General features: G+C 37.3%; 1 protein-coding gene across 2 annotated transcripts in view; it reads right to left on the bottom strand.

The window, feature by feature from the left end:
• Window positions 1-975, bottom strand: part of INTS2 (integrator complex subunit 2) — a 47411-nt gene extending 46436 nt beyond the window's left edge. Inside the window, exon 1 of one of the 2 annotated variants that reach the window (XM_074261981.1) lies at window positions 710-975. In XM_074261981.1, coding sequence (XP_074118082.1) covers window positions 710-965 — 256 coding nt within the window. In that variant the 5' untranslated portion in view covers window positions 966-975. Of the gene's footprint in view, window positions 1-698 lie in introns of both variants that reach the window. The other variant, XM_074261982.1, reaches the window with a different exon arrangement.
• Window positions 976-15297: the final 14322 nt, after the last annotated feature.

Here is a 15297-nt window from a genome sequence, read left to right as displayed (position 1 = left end):
GTTCTAGAGCTATTTAGGTATCAGAATCCTGCAAGGAACTCATATTTCTGAACTCTAGCACATCTCTTATAGTACGGTCCCAGTGCAATGAACAATAACACCGGTTTAACTTCTACTAGTTTCAGAAAAGGCATCTTAATAAAAATAATAATAATAATAAAATAAATGTAGACAGTAATGTTTTGCATTTCGCCTCATTTCCCCCGGGAGGAGGGGGAAGAACATTGGACTTGTAGCCTCGGATTCCACTTTCCCCTCTACGGGCCTCACTTTTCTTATCTGTAAATTGAGGGGTTTGGGTTCCTCTAGGAGCCTGCGGGAGGAAGACTCCAAGCTCCCTCCTCCCGGAGTTTCCTCGGGCTCCAAACTTGAGGCTGAAAAGGAACGACTCGGGTCTGGCCCGAGGCCGCAGCGCAGCACTCCCCACCACCTTCCCCGCCCTCGTCTGCCCCGCAGCACAGCCAACCCCCACCCCTCTCCTGCCCCGCCCCCTCCTCTCCTGGGCCGCGGGACTGGGCCCCCTCCCTCTCCACTCGACCTTTCCCCCCTCCCCCTCTCTTATCTCCTCCCGAGGCCCCCAGGGGCCGCGGAGCCCGGGCCGAGGCCGAGACCGCGCAGAAGCGCCCATCTAACCGCAAGAGGCGCCCGAGGCCCTTCTTTCCCCGCCGGCCTCCCGCGCCGCATCGAACCCCCGCTACCTAAGACACACCGCGGCCGCAATCCGGAGAGCGGCCCGGGGCCGGGGCCCAGCCTAGGCAGCGTCCGGATCTCTCAAGCCTCGAGCTCGAGCCGCTCGCAGCCGCTCGTCCGCTCCCACGCTCCGAGTGGCGCAGGCGCCAGAAAGAGAAGCGGCCGAGGAAAAGGGAGAGGGAAACAGTGGGGAGGAGACCCAGGAAGGGGGGAGGAAAAAGAGGGAGGAGACTGTGGAAGAGACCTAGGCTGCACGCGTTTCTCAGCACCTTCATTCATCCCTGAGAAATGACTCTTCTGGGCCACCGTAGTAAGTTAGAGAAAGAAGGCGGGGGAGGGGTGGGGGAGGGGAAGAAGGGATGGTGGAAATCTAGAGGAAGTAGGATGGTGCTCGCTCCTCCCTCTTTCTTCCTCCTTGGTATTCTACCTTTTCTTCCTCTTATATACAGTACTTCATCTCTCTCTCCCTCCTCTTCGTCTTCCCCTCCATTCCTTTCCTTCTTTCCTTCCCTCTTCTCCTTCCACCCTCTCCTTTACTGCTCCATGTTCCCTCCTCTCCTTAACAGTCCCATTTCTCATCCTCCTACCTTTGCTCGTCTGCGGTTAGATGGGCGCTTCTGCGCGGTCGCAGCCCGACCCCCTATCCTTTCCTTCTTTTTTCCTCCCTCCCTCTTTCCTCCATCCTTCCCTTCCCCCTTTTCTCCCTCTTCTCTCCGCTTTCTCTTTTCCCTTTTCCTGTCTCGCCTCTCCTCTTTTCTTCTCTCTTCTCCCACTTCCTACTTCATTCTCTCCCCCTCCTTACTCCTTTTCCCTTCCCCTTCTCTTCCTTTCTTTTTTCTTTCTTGTCCCTCTTTTCCCCTCCTTTTTCTCCCTCCTCTCTTCGCTTTCTCTTTTCTCTTTTGCTTTCTCATCTCTCTTTGTTTCTCTTTTCTTCCCTCTTCACCCTTCCAACTTTATTCTCTACCCCTCCCCCTTTCTTATCTCGTCTCCTTTCTTTCATCTTTCTCTTTTCTCTCCTCTTCCCCTTCCCCTCTACTAACTTCCCTTCATCCTCCTCTTCCTCTTCTACTCTCTCTGCTCCTCCTCCTTCTCCTCCTCCTCCCTTATAGAAGGCCGGAACTTTGGAGAAATATACTTGAAACAAGGATACTTACAACGAGGTATTAACTCAGTGGAATTGATGAGATGATGGTTCTTTAGTATATATATACTTAGTACTTAGCATGGTGATGTAATGGTTCTCTAGTTCACACCTCTATAGTGTGCTGTAATGCTGTAATCACACCAAGGCATTTAAGGGCTGAGGACTGGAAATGGGACATTCCATTTTTGACCATCTTCCTGGTGGTTCTCCTGCCTCCTGTATTCCTCCACTAAGATCAAGGCTGGTCCCAAGATTCTCCAGAAAATTAGCCGGAACATTACACTTCCTTCCATCCTCACTCCCCTTTTCTGTTTTTTTTTTTTTTTTTTTTTTTTTTATGTATATATATATTTTTTATTATATATATATATATATTTTATAATATTATCCCTTGTATTCATTTTTTCCAATTTACCCCCCCTCCCTCTATTCCCTCCCCCCGACGACAGGCAATACCATACATTTTACATGTGTTACAATATAGTCTAGGTACAATACATGTGTGCGAATATCATTTTCTTGTTGCACAATAAACATTAGAATCCGAAGGTACATGCAACCTGGGCAGACAGATATTAGTGCTAACAATTTTCATTCCCCTCCCAGTGTTTCTTCTCTGGGTGCAGCTACCTCTGTCCATCATTGATCAACTGGAAGTGAGTTGGATCTTCTTTCCCTTTTCTGTTTTTCTAGAACACTTCTGGGATGCTGCAGTTGCTATTCCTTTAGGCTGCAGGAGATCAGCAAGAGAGCATTAAACGGCTCCATTTCTCATCTGGCCTTGTCCAAGGCTTTTTAAAACAGATTCATGGTATTTGGTGCCAGATTTATTGCTGACATCCAATGTTCTTAAACCACTGTAACCCAGAACTCCTGAGTTTGTTATATGCACTAGCTTCAATTAGCAACAAGGGTAGCAACCAGGACTGCAGACTTCTCAACCACCAAGCCCAGCCAAGGAGTATATATTCTAATGTGAGGGACGTGTGTGTGTGTGTGTGTGTGTGTGTGTGTGTGTGTAAAGAATAAATGCAAAATTACAGCTTAGTTGAGTGTATAGAAGAGAGCATTAACAGTTGAGGGAAATTAGGAAAGAATTCCTAAAAAAAAAAAATGCTTGAGCTAAGTATTTTAGTTATTCTTAAATACCAAATAAAATTTGTACTTTCATATACAAAGTAGAATAGAAAAAGATTAAATGTTTTTATTATTAAAGCTTTTTATTTTCAACATTCAGCCTTGCAAAATCTTGTGTTTTGAAATTTTTCCCTCCTTTCCCCCCATTCCCTCCCCTAGATGGCAAGTAAACATGTACAATTCTTCAATACATATTTCCAAATTGTGCTGCACAATAAAAATCAGATCAAAAAGGGGAAAAATGAGAAAGAAAATAAAAAACAAGCAAACAACAACAAAAAGAGTGAAAAGACTATGTTGTACCCATACTCAGTTCCACAGCTCTATTTCTGGGTGTAAACGAATCTCCATCACAAGATCATTGGAATTGGCCTGAATTACCTTGATGTTGAAAAGAGCCATGTCTGTTGGAATTGATTATCATATAATCTTGCTGTTGCTGTTACAATGATCACTTCACTCAGCATCAGTTCATGTAAGTCTCTCCAGACCTCTTTGAAATCATCCTGCTGATCACATCTTACAGAACAATAATATTCCATAACATTCATATACTATAATTTATTCAGCCATTCTTCAACTGATGGGCACTCACTTAATTTCCAGTTTCTTGCTACTACAAAAAGAACTACCTCAAACATTTTTGCATATGTGGATCCCTTTCCCTTTTTTTCTTTTTTTTTCTTTTTTTTGCTGAGGCAATTGGGGTTAAGTGACTTGCCCAGGATCACACAACTAGGAAGTATTAAATGTCTGAGGCTGAATTTGAACTCAAGTCTCCTGATTTTAGGGCCATTGCTCTATCCACTGTGCCATTTACCTGCTGCCTTTTCCTTTTTTATGAAATCTTTGGGATACAGGTCTAATAGATTCACTGCTGAACCAAAGGATATACATAGTTTTTTTTTTTTGTTTTGTTTTGTTTTATTTTTTAAATATTTATTAATTTTATAATTATAACATTTTTTGACAGTACATATGCATAGTTATTTTTTTACAACATTATCCCTTGTACTCCCTTTTGTTCCAAATTTTCCCCTCCTTCCCTCCACCCTGTCCCCTAGATGGCAGGATATACACAGTTTGATAGCCTTTTGGGTAGAGTTCCAAATTGCTCTCCAAAATAGTTGAATCAGTTCACAACTCCACCAACAATGTATTAATGTCCCAGTTTTCCCACATCCCCTCCAATATTCATCATTATCTTTTCCTGTCATCTTAGCCAACCCAAGAGGTGTGTAGTGGTAAAGAGGATTGAATATTAAACTGAATATTGCTTTCCTTTTTAATTACATAGTGAATTTAACATGTAACTATTTTTTTTATTTAGAATTTTTTCCCACAGTATATATGCATGAGTAATTTTTTTATAATATTATCCCTTGTATTCATTTTTCCAAATTATCCCCCTCCTCCCTCCACTCCCTCCCCCCGATGACAGGCAATCCCATACATTTTACATAACATGTAACTTTAAAAGATGTCCTGTTTCTGTTTCTTTCTGATCTTTGTCCTTTTCTCTGCTTTAAAAAAAAAAAAAAGCTTCAATTATTCAAAATTTTTTCTCTAATTACCCTATGAATAGTCTCCTCTTTCTCTCATTTCTCTCTCTAAAATTGGGGGAGAGAGGGAAGAAATCTTTGTAAACTATTATATCACCTTTCTTAGGGAGGTGGATAGCATACTACTTCATTGGTCTCCTGGAATTATAACTTCTCTTTGTATTTTTGGTTGTATTTACAACATCATTGCTATTGTGTAAATTATTTTTATTCTTTTCACTTCACTCTACATCAATTCAGATGGATTTTCCCATATTTCCCTGAATCTCTCCCTTTCATCATTTTTAATAATTCAATAATATTCCATTACATTCATATGTCTTAAGTTGTTTAACCATTCCCCAAGCAATATTCACACTTAGTTTCCAGTTTGTTGCTGTAAATAGACCTGCTATAAATATTTTCTTTAACATAAGTGGGGTTTTTTGTTATATATTCCAACAGACCGCTTTCCTGTTTTTTCAGTTAATGAATTTTTACAAATGTTTTCAAACACTGTTATTTATAGAGGTTTTGCATTTGTATATTGTATACCTAATTTATTCCATTACTTGACTATAACATTGTTTAGTTAGTATCAAGTCACTTTGATAATTATTGCTCTGTATTATAGTTTGAGATCTGGTTATTTTCAGGCCCCTTTTATTTGCATTTTTAAAAAATTTCCCATAATATTCTTCACCTTTTGTTCCTCCAGATGGATTTATTGTTAAATATGTCTGAGGCCAGATCTGAACTCAGGAAGATAAATCTTCCTTATTCTAGACTTGGCATTCTATCTGCTGTGCCATCCAGCAACCTCTGGACATAGTCTACCCTTAAGCAGTTGATTTTTCTCCAATTATTTAGGTCTTTTTTTTCTGCTAAAAAAAAAACAGAAAACATAAAAACAAAACAAAACTGTAAGCAGTTAGATAACACAGTGGATGAGCACTGACTCTGAAGGCAGAAGGACCTGAGTTCAAATCTGAACTCAGATACTTAATATTACCTAGCTGTGTGATTTTGGGCAAGTCACTTAACCCTAATTGCCTCAGCAAAAAAAAAAAAAAAAAAAAAAAAACATATATATATATATATATATATATATATATATATCAAACAAACAAAAAAACCTGTTTTGTAGTAGTATTCTTATGGTTCCTGTGTATTTTAGATGCTGCCAAATAGTTTGTATTTCTGTAATTATTTTTATTTTTATTTATTTTTAAATAAAAATGTTCTTCCTACTCAGTTTTACTGGAAATAATCAGAAATGCTGAAGTTACCATTTCAATTAATTTCATTAACTCTTTAAGGTTCTTCTGGGAGACGGCTATGAACCACTACATAGAATTCCCAATCCCTCTATTTTTGTCTGCCTGCATTTTTTATTTCCTTCACAAGCTAATTGTACACTATTTCAAAGTCTGATTCTTTTTGTACATATATTGTATTTAATTTATACTTTAAAATATTTAACATGTATTGGTCAACCTGCCATCTGAGGGAGGGGGTGGGAGGAAGGAGGGGAAAAATTGGAACAAAAGGTTTGGCAATTGTCAATGCTGTAAAATTACCCATGCTTATATCTGGTAAATAAATATATATATATGTATATGTATATGTATATAAAACTCTTTAAGGTTCTCTAAATAGAACATTTTATCATTTACAAAAAGAAGTGGGGTTTTTTTTCTTTTTGCCTATGCCTATTCCATCAATGCCTTTTTCCTTTATTTTTATCAATATAGCTAGTATTTCCAGAACTATATAATCAAATAATACAAGCAATAATAGATATTCTTCTTTCCCCCTGATTTTATTAGAAAGGCCTTTTAGCATTTCTCTATTACATCTAATGTTGATTCTTGTAAAAAGAATCTTATTGCTATTATCTTATGTAGCCTTCAACTTTGCTTAAGCTAATTGTCTGGGTATCCAGGTAAATCACCATATCATAAACAAATGGGAGTATTTTATCTCCTCTTTACCTATTTACCTATTTATGTATTTAATTTCTTTCTCTTAAGTGTCTGAAGCTGGATTTGAACTCAGGTGTGCCTGACTTCAGGGCCAGTGTCTTATCACTGTGTCATCTAGCTGCCCAAGAACTATATCAAAGAATAGTGAGGGAAGCGGAAAGGGCAATCCTTGTTTTACCACTGTTTTTATACAAAAAGGTCCCAGTGTATCATCCTTGCATATCACTCTTGTTTTTGGTTTTAGATAGATGTTTTTTGATACTGAAAAATGGTCTCTCTATGCCTATACTTTGTAGGGTTTTTAGCATAAAAGAGTGTCATATTTAATCAAAGCTTTTTCTGCATCAAGATAATCATGTGGAGGCAACTAAGTGACAATGGATAGAGCACCAGCCCTGAAGTCAGGAGGATTTGAGTTCAAATCCGGTCTCAGGCAGTTAACACTTTCTAATTATATGACTCTGGGCAAGTCACTTAGCCCCAATTGCCTTATGGAAGGGGGGAAAAAAAAAAAAGCATGTGGTCTTTGACATTTTGGGTTTTAAAATTATGTTGTTTTCCTCAGTATCTTTATCTCAGTATCAGAATTCCCTAGGATTTTGGTTTTGCATACCTGGTATAAATTCCATTTGATCATAATGAATAATTACTTGGAAATTCCCCACAATTGGTTTGACAAGGTTATATTTTAAATTTTTTAGTCAATTTATAAGAATGCAAGCCATACCCCAGTTGATAAATAGTTAAAGAAATGAACAATTTTCAAACAAATTAAAACCATTTCTAGCCATATGAAAAAATGTTCTGAATCACTATTTCAAGGTTGGATAAGGTGACAGGAAAAAATAATTTGGAGGGAGTGTTTGAAAATTGGGACACTATACATTGTTGGTGGATTCGTGAACAGATCCAACTATTCTGGAGAGCACTTAGAGAGAGTTATCAAACTTTTTTCTTCCTACTCGGTTTTACTGGAAATAATCAGAAATGCTGAACTTACTGTTTCAATTAATTTCATTAAGGTTCTTCTGGGAGATGGCTATGAACCACTACATAGAATTCCCAATCCCTCTATTTTTATCTGCCTGCATTTTTTATTTCCTTCACAGGCTAATTGTACAGTGTTTCTACTGGGTCTGTATTCTGTAGAGCATCACAGTCAGTGGGGAAACTCTGGGTAAGGTATAAGACCCTTCAGCCCAGAGGGAACCTGCTAACAATGTCTTGTTTGGCTCCCCATCTCCCCTAAGGGCTCTCGGCCTTCCTGAGAAGTCAGGGCATGATGACAACTTATGTTGAGATTGAAGCAGAGTGATACCAGATGGCAAACTACATACAATAGCAAGTTGTTTATGTGGCCCCACGTGCTCAGTTTTGTTTTTGTTACATTATAAAAAGAGGAAAGCCCTTGAAATAAACAGACTCCATTTTTCCACCATCCTCGGGAGTCCCGCCTCATCACTTCTACACTAGGAAGGTATATTTTAACCACCCTAGTGTGGAGGCTCTAAAAAGCAGTGGTACATTTTGTCACCCCAACTTGGGGGTTCTAGAAAGCAGGACACAACAGTATCCCAAAGATTTCACTAAAAAAGGAAAAAGGATTCACATGTGCAAAAATGTTCATAGCAGCCCTTTTTGAAGTACAAGGAACTATAAAGAGTGGATGCCATCAGTTGGGGAATGGCTAAATAAGTTATAGTATATTGATATAATGGAATATTATTGTTCTATATGAAATGATGAGCAAACTGATTTCAGAAAAGCCTGGAAAGACCTATATGAACTGATGATAAGTGAAGTAGAACCAAAAGAATATTATATACAGTAACAACAGGATTGTGTGATAATCAACTTTTTCAACACTAAAATTATTCAAGGCAGTTCCAATAGACTTGTGATGAAAAGAGCCATCCACAATCATAGAGGGAACTATGGAGACAGTTGATAATAGTATAGTATTTTCCACCTTTGATGTTACAATGTTTGCTTGGTTTTTTTTTTTCCTCTTTTGATCTGATTTTTCTTGTGCAACATGACAAATGCAGAAATATGTTTAGAAAAATTGCATGTTTAACCTATATTGAATTACTTGCTGCCTAGGGGAAGGGGAGGGAGGAAACCAGGGAGAAAAAATTGGAATACAAGCTTTTGCAAGGGTGATTGTTGAAAACTATCTTTGCAAGTATTTTGAAAAAGAAAAAGCTATTATTATTATCTTAAAATGAAAATAAAAGCAAAAATAAAATTTGAGTCAAATGTCCATTAATGATATTAGCCTAGGGGCAACTAGGTGGCTCAGAGGACCATCCCTAAAGTCAGGAAGACCTGAGTTCAAATGTGATCTCAGACATTTAACACTTCCTAGCTGTGTGACCCTGAGCAAATCACTTAACTCCAATTGCCTCAGGAAAAAAAAAATGATATTAGCCTACAATTTTCTTTTAGTATTTTAGCTTTCCCTGGTTTAGGTATCAAGACTATATTTGTCTCAAAAAAAGGATTCTGGACTATGCCCAAAGAATTATAAAACTGTATATGCTCTTTGATCCACCAGTGTTGAAGTAGAAATAAAGATACCATTAATGGTAAATAGTTTTAAGAAAGCTTCTTTGTAAAAGATTATAAAAATAGTATAATAAAAATTCGATTCATGGAGACTTGATATTTATTATAAGAATAGCACACAGGCTCAAACAAATCTGACTAGGCAAGACAAAATCATAAGGAGTGAGCAACTTGCTTTAGGGAAACATGACTTTTAAAGTCTCAGAGAAGCAGAGGCAGGATCTAGGAAGGGGAGGAAACAGGAAGAGATCTGGGAGGGATCAAGACAGAGCCAAGTGTGGCTGACCAGGTCCCAGAATTGTCTAAAGATATACTAATTAAGACAGTCTCAAAGAGGATGATCTGATTAAGGTTTCAGCCTGGCATGATAGCGATAAAGGAGTATCAATGAGCTGATTAAGAGTTTTAGCCTTTCATCATTGATAATGGTAGCTTAATGATTAAGAATTTCAGCTTCACATCAGTGCCACTGCTGGGTTTGTATCCCAAAGACAACATAAAAGAGAGAAAAGGACCCACATGTGCAAAAATGTTGGTGGCAACTCTGCAATGGCAGGGAATTAGAAATTGAGTGGATCCCTATCAGGGAATGGCTGAATAAGTTATGGTATATGAATGTAATAGGATATTATGGTTCTATAAGAAATGATGAGCAGGCTGATTTTAGAAAAACATGGAAAGACTTACATGAATTGATGCTGAATGAAGTGAACAGAACCAAAGTAACAGTAACAACAAGATTATGTGATCAACGGTGATAGATCCAGTGATCCAAGACAATTCCAATAGACTAGGAATGGAAAATACCATCTGCATCTAGAGAGAGGTCCATGGAAACTGAATGTGAATCAAAGCATAGTATTTTTGTCTTTTTGTTTATTTCTTGTGTTTTTTTTTTCTTTTTGATTTTTCTTGCACAGCATGACAATTTTGGAAATATGTTTAAAAGGATTATACATGTTTAATTTATATCAGATTGCCTGCTCTCTTCGGGAAAGAGGGGATAAAGGAGGGAGAGAGAAAAATTTGGAACACAAAATCTTACAAAAATGAATGTTGAAAACTATCTTTACATCTATTTGGAAAAATAAAATACCATTGAAAAAGAAAAAATAAAAAAAGGATTCTGATAGGGTGTTTCCTTTCTCAATATTTAAGAATAGTTTCTGAAGTATGGGTACTATACTGCTCTTTAAAAGTTTGCTCAAATTCCCCAGTGAATTCACCAAGATCAATTTTTTCCTTTGGTAGTTCCTAAATGGCTAGATCTAATGGGGTGAATAGATCCCAGCAAAAGGCCATGTCCCTGTTAGCAACTCAGTATGTGGATGGGGTCCAGAAAGGGATACTGACAATTTACCTTGTCTCTAAGTGGGCCTTTATGGAACTTGTTGCACTGACAAATTATCTTGTCATAAGTGAACCCTGGCTGAATATCTTGTATTGGCAGGATTATCTGGAATTAACACCCAGAGTTACTGCAAACAGGAGGCCGAGATTTATAGATGTCAACCTGGAGGTTTATATAAACATTCTTAAATCACCAGTTGACTTTGATTTTTTCCTATAAAGATGCTCTCTTTCCCCTTTCTGCTAGAGAATTTAACCTGACTTATGGCATCGCAATAAAGCTTCTGCTCCTTGATTTGAAGATGATCTGAGCCTGTAATAACAGGGAACTGGATTCTAGACAACTTCCTATTTTCATGATTTCTTGTACCCCATTTGACCTAGTCCTTTTTCTGAGACTGTTGTAAGATTTCTATTTGGTTGGCTGATAATTTGGGCATTTGATAATTTCTAAAAGACATTCTTTTCTTTTGTATTCTCAGTTTAGTTAGCATATTGCCATGCTTAATATGTTCTTGTTATTTTTGCTTCTTATTTTGCTGTGATTTTACCTTATTTGCTATATTATTGATTTGATTTTTGGCTCTCTTTATTCAGACTAGCTAAAGGCTTATTAATCTTGTTAGTCTTTTCAAAAAACCAGCTTTTGGTTGTATTTATTCTTTGTGGGTTTTGTTTCTCATTTATCCATTTCCTCTCCAATTTTGAATGCTCCCCTTCTGACTTACTTTAGGATTATTTGTTGGCTACTTTTATTCCATCTTTTTCCCTCCTTCCCCCTACCCCCTCCTCCAGATGGCAGGTAGACGTAGACCAATACATGTTGAATATGTTAAAGTATATGTTAAATACAATATATGTATACATGTCCATACAGTTATTTTGCTGCACAAGAAGAATCGGACTTTGAAGTAATGTACACTTAACCTGTAAAGGAAATCAAAAACGCAGGTGGACAAAAATAGAGGGATTGGAAATGCTATGTAGTGGTTCACACTCATTTCCCAGAGTTCTTTTGCTAGGTGTAGCTGGTTCTATTCATTATTGAACAAATGGAACTGATTTGATTCATCTCATTGTTGAAGAGAGCCACGTCCATCAGAACTGATCATTATGCAGTATTGTTGTTGAAATATGTAATGATCTCCTGGTCCTGCCCATTTCACTCAGTTCATGTCTCCCCAGGCCTTTCTGAATCATCCTGCTGATCATTTCTTACAGAACATAATAATATTCCATAACATTCATATACCATAATTTATTCAGCCATTCTCCAATTGATGGGCATCCACTCAGTTTCCAGTTTCTGGCCACTACAAAGAGGACTGCCACAAACATTCTTGCTCCTATAGGTTCCTTTCACTTTAAGATCTCTCTGGGATATAAGCCCAGTAGTAACACTGCTGGATCAAAGGGTATGCACAGTTTGATAACTTTTTGAGCATAATTCCAAATCGCTGTCCAGAACAGTTGGATATATTCACAATTCCACCCAACAATGTGTCAGTGTCCAAGTTTTCCCATATCCCCTCCAACATTCAGCATTATCTTTTCCTGTCATCCTAGCTAATCTGACAGGTGTGTAGTGGTATCTCAGAGTTGTCTTAATTTACATTTCTCTGATTAATAATGACTTGGAGCATCTTTTCATATGACTAGAAATAGTTTCAATTTCTTCATCTGAAAATTTTCTGTTCATATCCATTGACCATTTATCAATTGGAGAATAGCTTGGTTTCTTAATAGAGTCAATTCTCTATATATTTTGGAAATGAGGCCTTTATCAGAACCTTTGACTGTGAAAATGCTTTCCCAGTTTATTGTTTCCCTTCTAATCTTGTCTGCACTAGTTTTGTTTGTACAAAAGTTTTTCAATTTGATATAATCAAAATGTTCTATTTTGTGATCAATAACGATATCTAGTTCTTTGATCACAAATTCCTTCTTCCTTCACAGGTCTGAGAGGTAAACTACGTTCTTCTAATTTATTTATAATCTCATTATGCCTAGATCATGAACCCATTTTGACTTTAGCTTGGTGTACGGTGTTAAGTGTGGGTCAATGCCTAGTTTCTGCCATATTTCCAATTTTCCCAGAAGTTTTTGTCAAATAGTGAATTCCTATCCCAAAAGTTGTCAAACACTAGATTATTATAGTTTTGACTATTTTGTCCTTTGAACTTAACCTATTCCACTGATCAACTAGTCTATTTCTTAGCCAATACCAAATGGTTTTGGTAACTGCTGCTTTATAATATAGTTTTAGATCTGGTACAGCTAGTTGGCTATTTTTTTTAAAGATGCATATTCAACTATTTAATCCTTTTTTCAATTTTGCTAATGTATATTTGTATCAATATATTTTTCCGTTGAGCGATTGCTTTAACTGAATACCAAAATTTTGTTATGTTTTTTCATCATTATTTTCTTTTTGGCTTCTGTTCTGACCCCTCGACTCTGATGGCTCTGGAGGAGAGTGAGACTGATGACTTTATACAGTTCTGCCTCACTTAAATCCAATTCACTTGCAAGTCAAACATCACCCTATTGATGTACTAGGTCTTCTTCAAGAATAGAGATAAACAATCCCTTAGTAGGGATTGTTCCCTACTAATATGCCCCCTAAGAATTCAAATTGGACAGTGCTGCTACTCATCTTCCTTTTTTCCTCTGTCTACATGGGAAATCATACCCTTTCATGTGGTATCCAATGAAATGTTATGATTCAAAGGAAACTCCCCCCCCCCCCCCAAAGGTTGGGATTACAGATTGGTGTCTAGGTGTTTCAAAAGAATTTGGAGGCTTGAACCTTTCTCCAAGTCAAGGAATAAAATTTATTATAATTGTAATACCAGTTTTAGCAGGCTAATTTCCAAAAAGATTTAGCAAAGAATCAGGAGCAAGAAGATAAATGTATAGGAGAGAAATCGGGTGCTTCATGTCACTGAGATGCTAATTTTGTGTCTTAGAGATTAAATGCAGAATTGAAGAGTGATCTGGTATGCATCTATTGAATTTTATGGTTTAGTCTGGTTATACCCCTCATTATTGTCTCAGAAACTTTATTACTAATAGAGTGTTATCTGAAAGTTAGCAACATTTGTGGGACTATACTATAGTAATCCTAAGGCCAAGAGACTTTAGGATCATTGGCAAACAGATTGTTAGAACAGCATCCCTAAGGTCAAGGGGCCTCAGGATTACTGCTATATTTCCCTTAGAAGCTACATTCCAGGAATATAAATTTTGATCATTTATACTTCATAAAATATCTTGGAGTTTAGGGGCTAGATTTTTTTTTTTGTTTCCTTTTTTCTTCCCAATTTATTAAAATTCAGACAACTATCTTGTTTAAACTGTCTTCTAATTTTCATTTATAATTTTTTAGGAAATAACAGCTCTGAAAAACCAGGCTCTGTTTAAAACCTATTGTGACTCAAATGGAGCTCTCAACAATGCCTTTAAACCCAAATCACTCAGGTTTTCACCCTTGCTCACTGCTTGGGTTTTGATGGTTAGAGTGAATGTAAATAGTAATTGTTTCTGTTCCAGCCAGAAACTCAGAAGGGTCTTCCTTTCTCAGACTGATTTTTTTATGAAAGCCAACTAGGCCATTTGGAGCTTCAATTTTTTTTTTTTTTTGCTGAGGCTATTGGGATTAAGTGACTGAGGTCACATTTGAACTCAGGTCCTCCTGACTTCAGAGCTGGTGCTCTATTCACTATACCAACAAGCTGCTCCCTGCTTCAATTCTTCTCACCTTTAATTAATGGGTTTTGCCTCAGAAAAAGAGACTCAAGAAACACCTTGGCTTAAAAAAGGCCTATGTCTTGCCAGTGGATGCTGAGGAGTCTAGAGAAAGTAAGGCTGATGACTGCATTTTGCCTTCTGTGGAGTCAATTAATTTGCAAGTTATGACATCTCCTAATGATATCACTGGTCCTCTTTGATTAAAGACATTTTATGTAATTATCGTTTCTAGTCTTTTTATCTTGTTTGCAGTCCTTGAATCAATTCTATTTTTATTGCATTGTTTAATAATAACTCACAATGACCTCTGACTCTTCCCTGTTCCATCAGATTTCTACCTTCTATCTTTAATACACTTAGAAATTTCTTATTAGTCTCTACTCTCACTTGTACTATTAGCTATCCTTGGCTGCTATATTTACTCTTGCATTTATCTTTGTTTGGGGATACTTAAGAAACAAATTCAATTTTCTTAAAATGTTTTCAAATGCCTCTTTATTGAGTATTTTTGTCATGTACAGTTAAGCTCAGATTCGCAGGCTAGATTACTCTGAACTGGATCCTCAACTCTTGTTCTTCAGACATTATTTCATTCCTGTTATTTCCTTTCAAACATACCTCATTTTAGAACTTCCAGGTTTAATACTTGGTGTCATTTCTGAGATATTACTTTCAATTCACATACTCAATCAGTTGTTAAATCTTGTTAATCTACTCCTATACCATTTCTTGGACCTGTTGTCCTGTCTATTTCTATTGTCACTACTCTAGTTCTTTTCATAACCCATTCCCATTCTATATTTCCAGTCTTATTCTCTTCCATGCACACTATGGATCAATCATAATTACTTTACTGCTCCTCACAAATGTTTCATCAATCAATCTCTGTGCCTTTACATTGGCTTTCACCATGCATGGATTGTTTTCCCTCAGAATCCTTGGCTTTCCTTTAAGATAACTCAAACTGGAAAATCCTTGTCTGTTCTGCCAAGTGGTAGTAACAGTTAAGTGGGGCACTGAATAGAGCACTGGGCCTAGAGTCAGGAAGACCCCAGTCCAAATATGGCCTTACACATTAGCTACATAACTGTGGGCGCTTAAGCCACTTTGCTTCCATTTCCTCCACTATAAA

The sequence above is a fragment of the Sminthopsis crassicaudata genome, chromosome 4, assembly GCF_048593235.1.
Source record: "Sminthopsis crassicaudata isolate SCR6 chromosome 4, ASM4859323v1, whole genome shotgun sequence".
Lineage (NCBI taxonomy): Eukaryota > Metazoa > Chordata > Mammalia > Dasyuromorphia > Dasyuridae > Sminthopsis > Sminthopsis crassicaudata.
The sequence above is the reverse complement of the archived record's forward strand: the minus strand, read 5'-3'. Positions and strand labels throughout refer to the sequence as shown.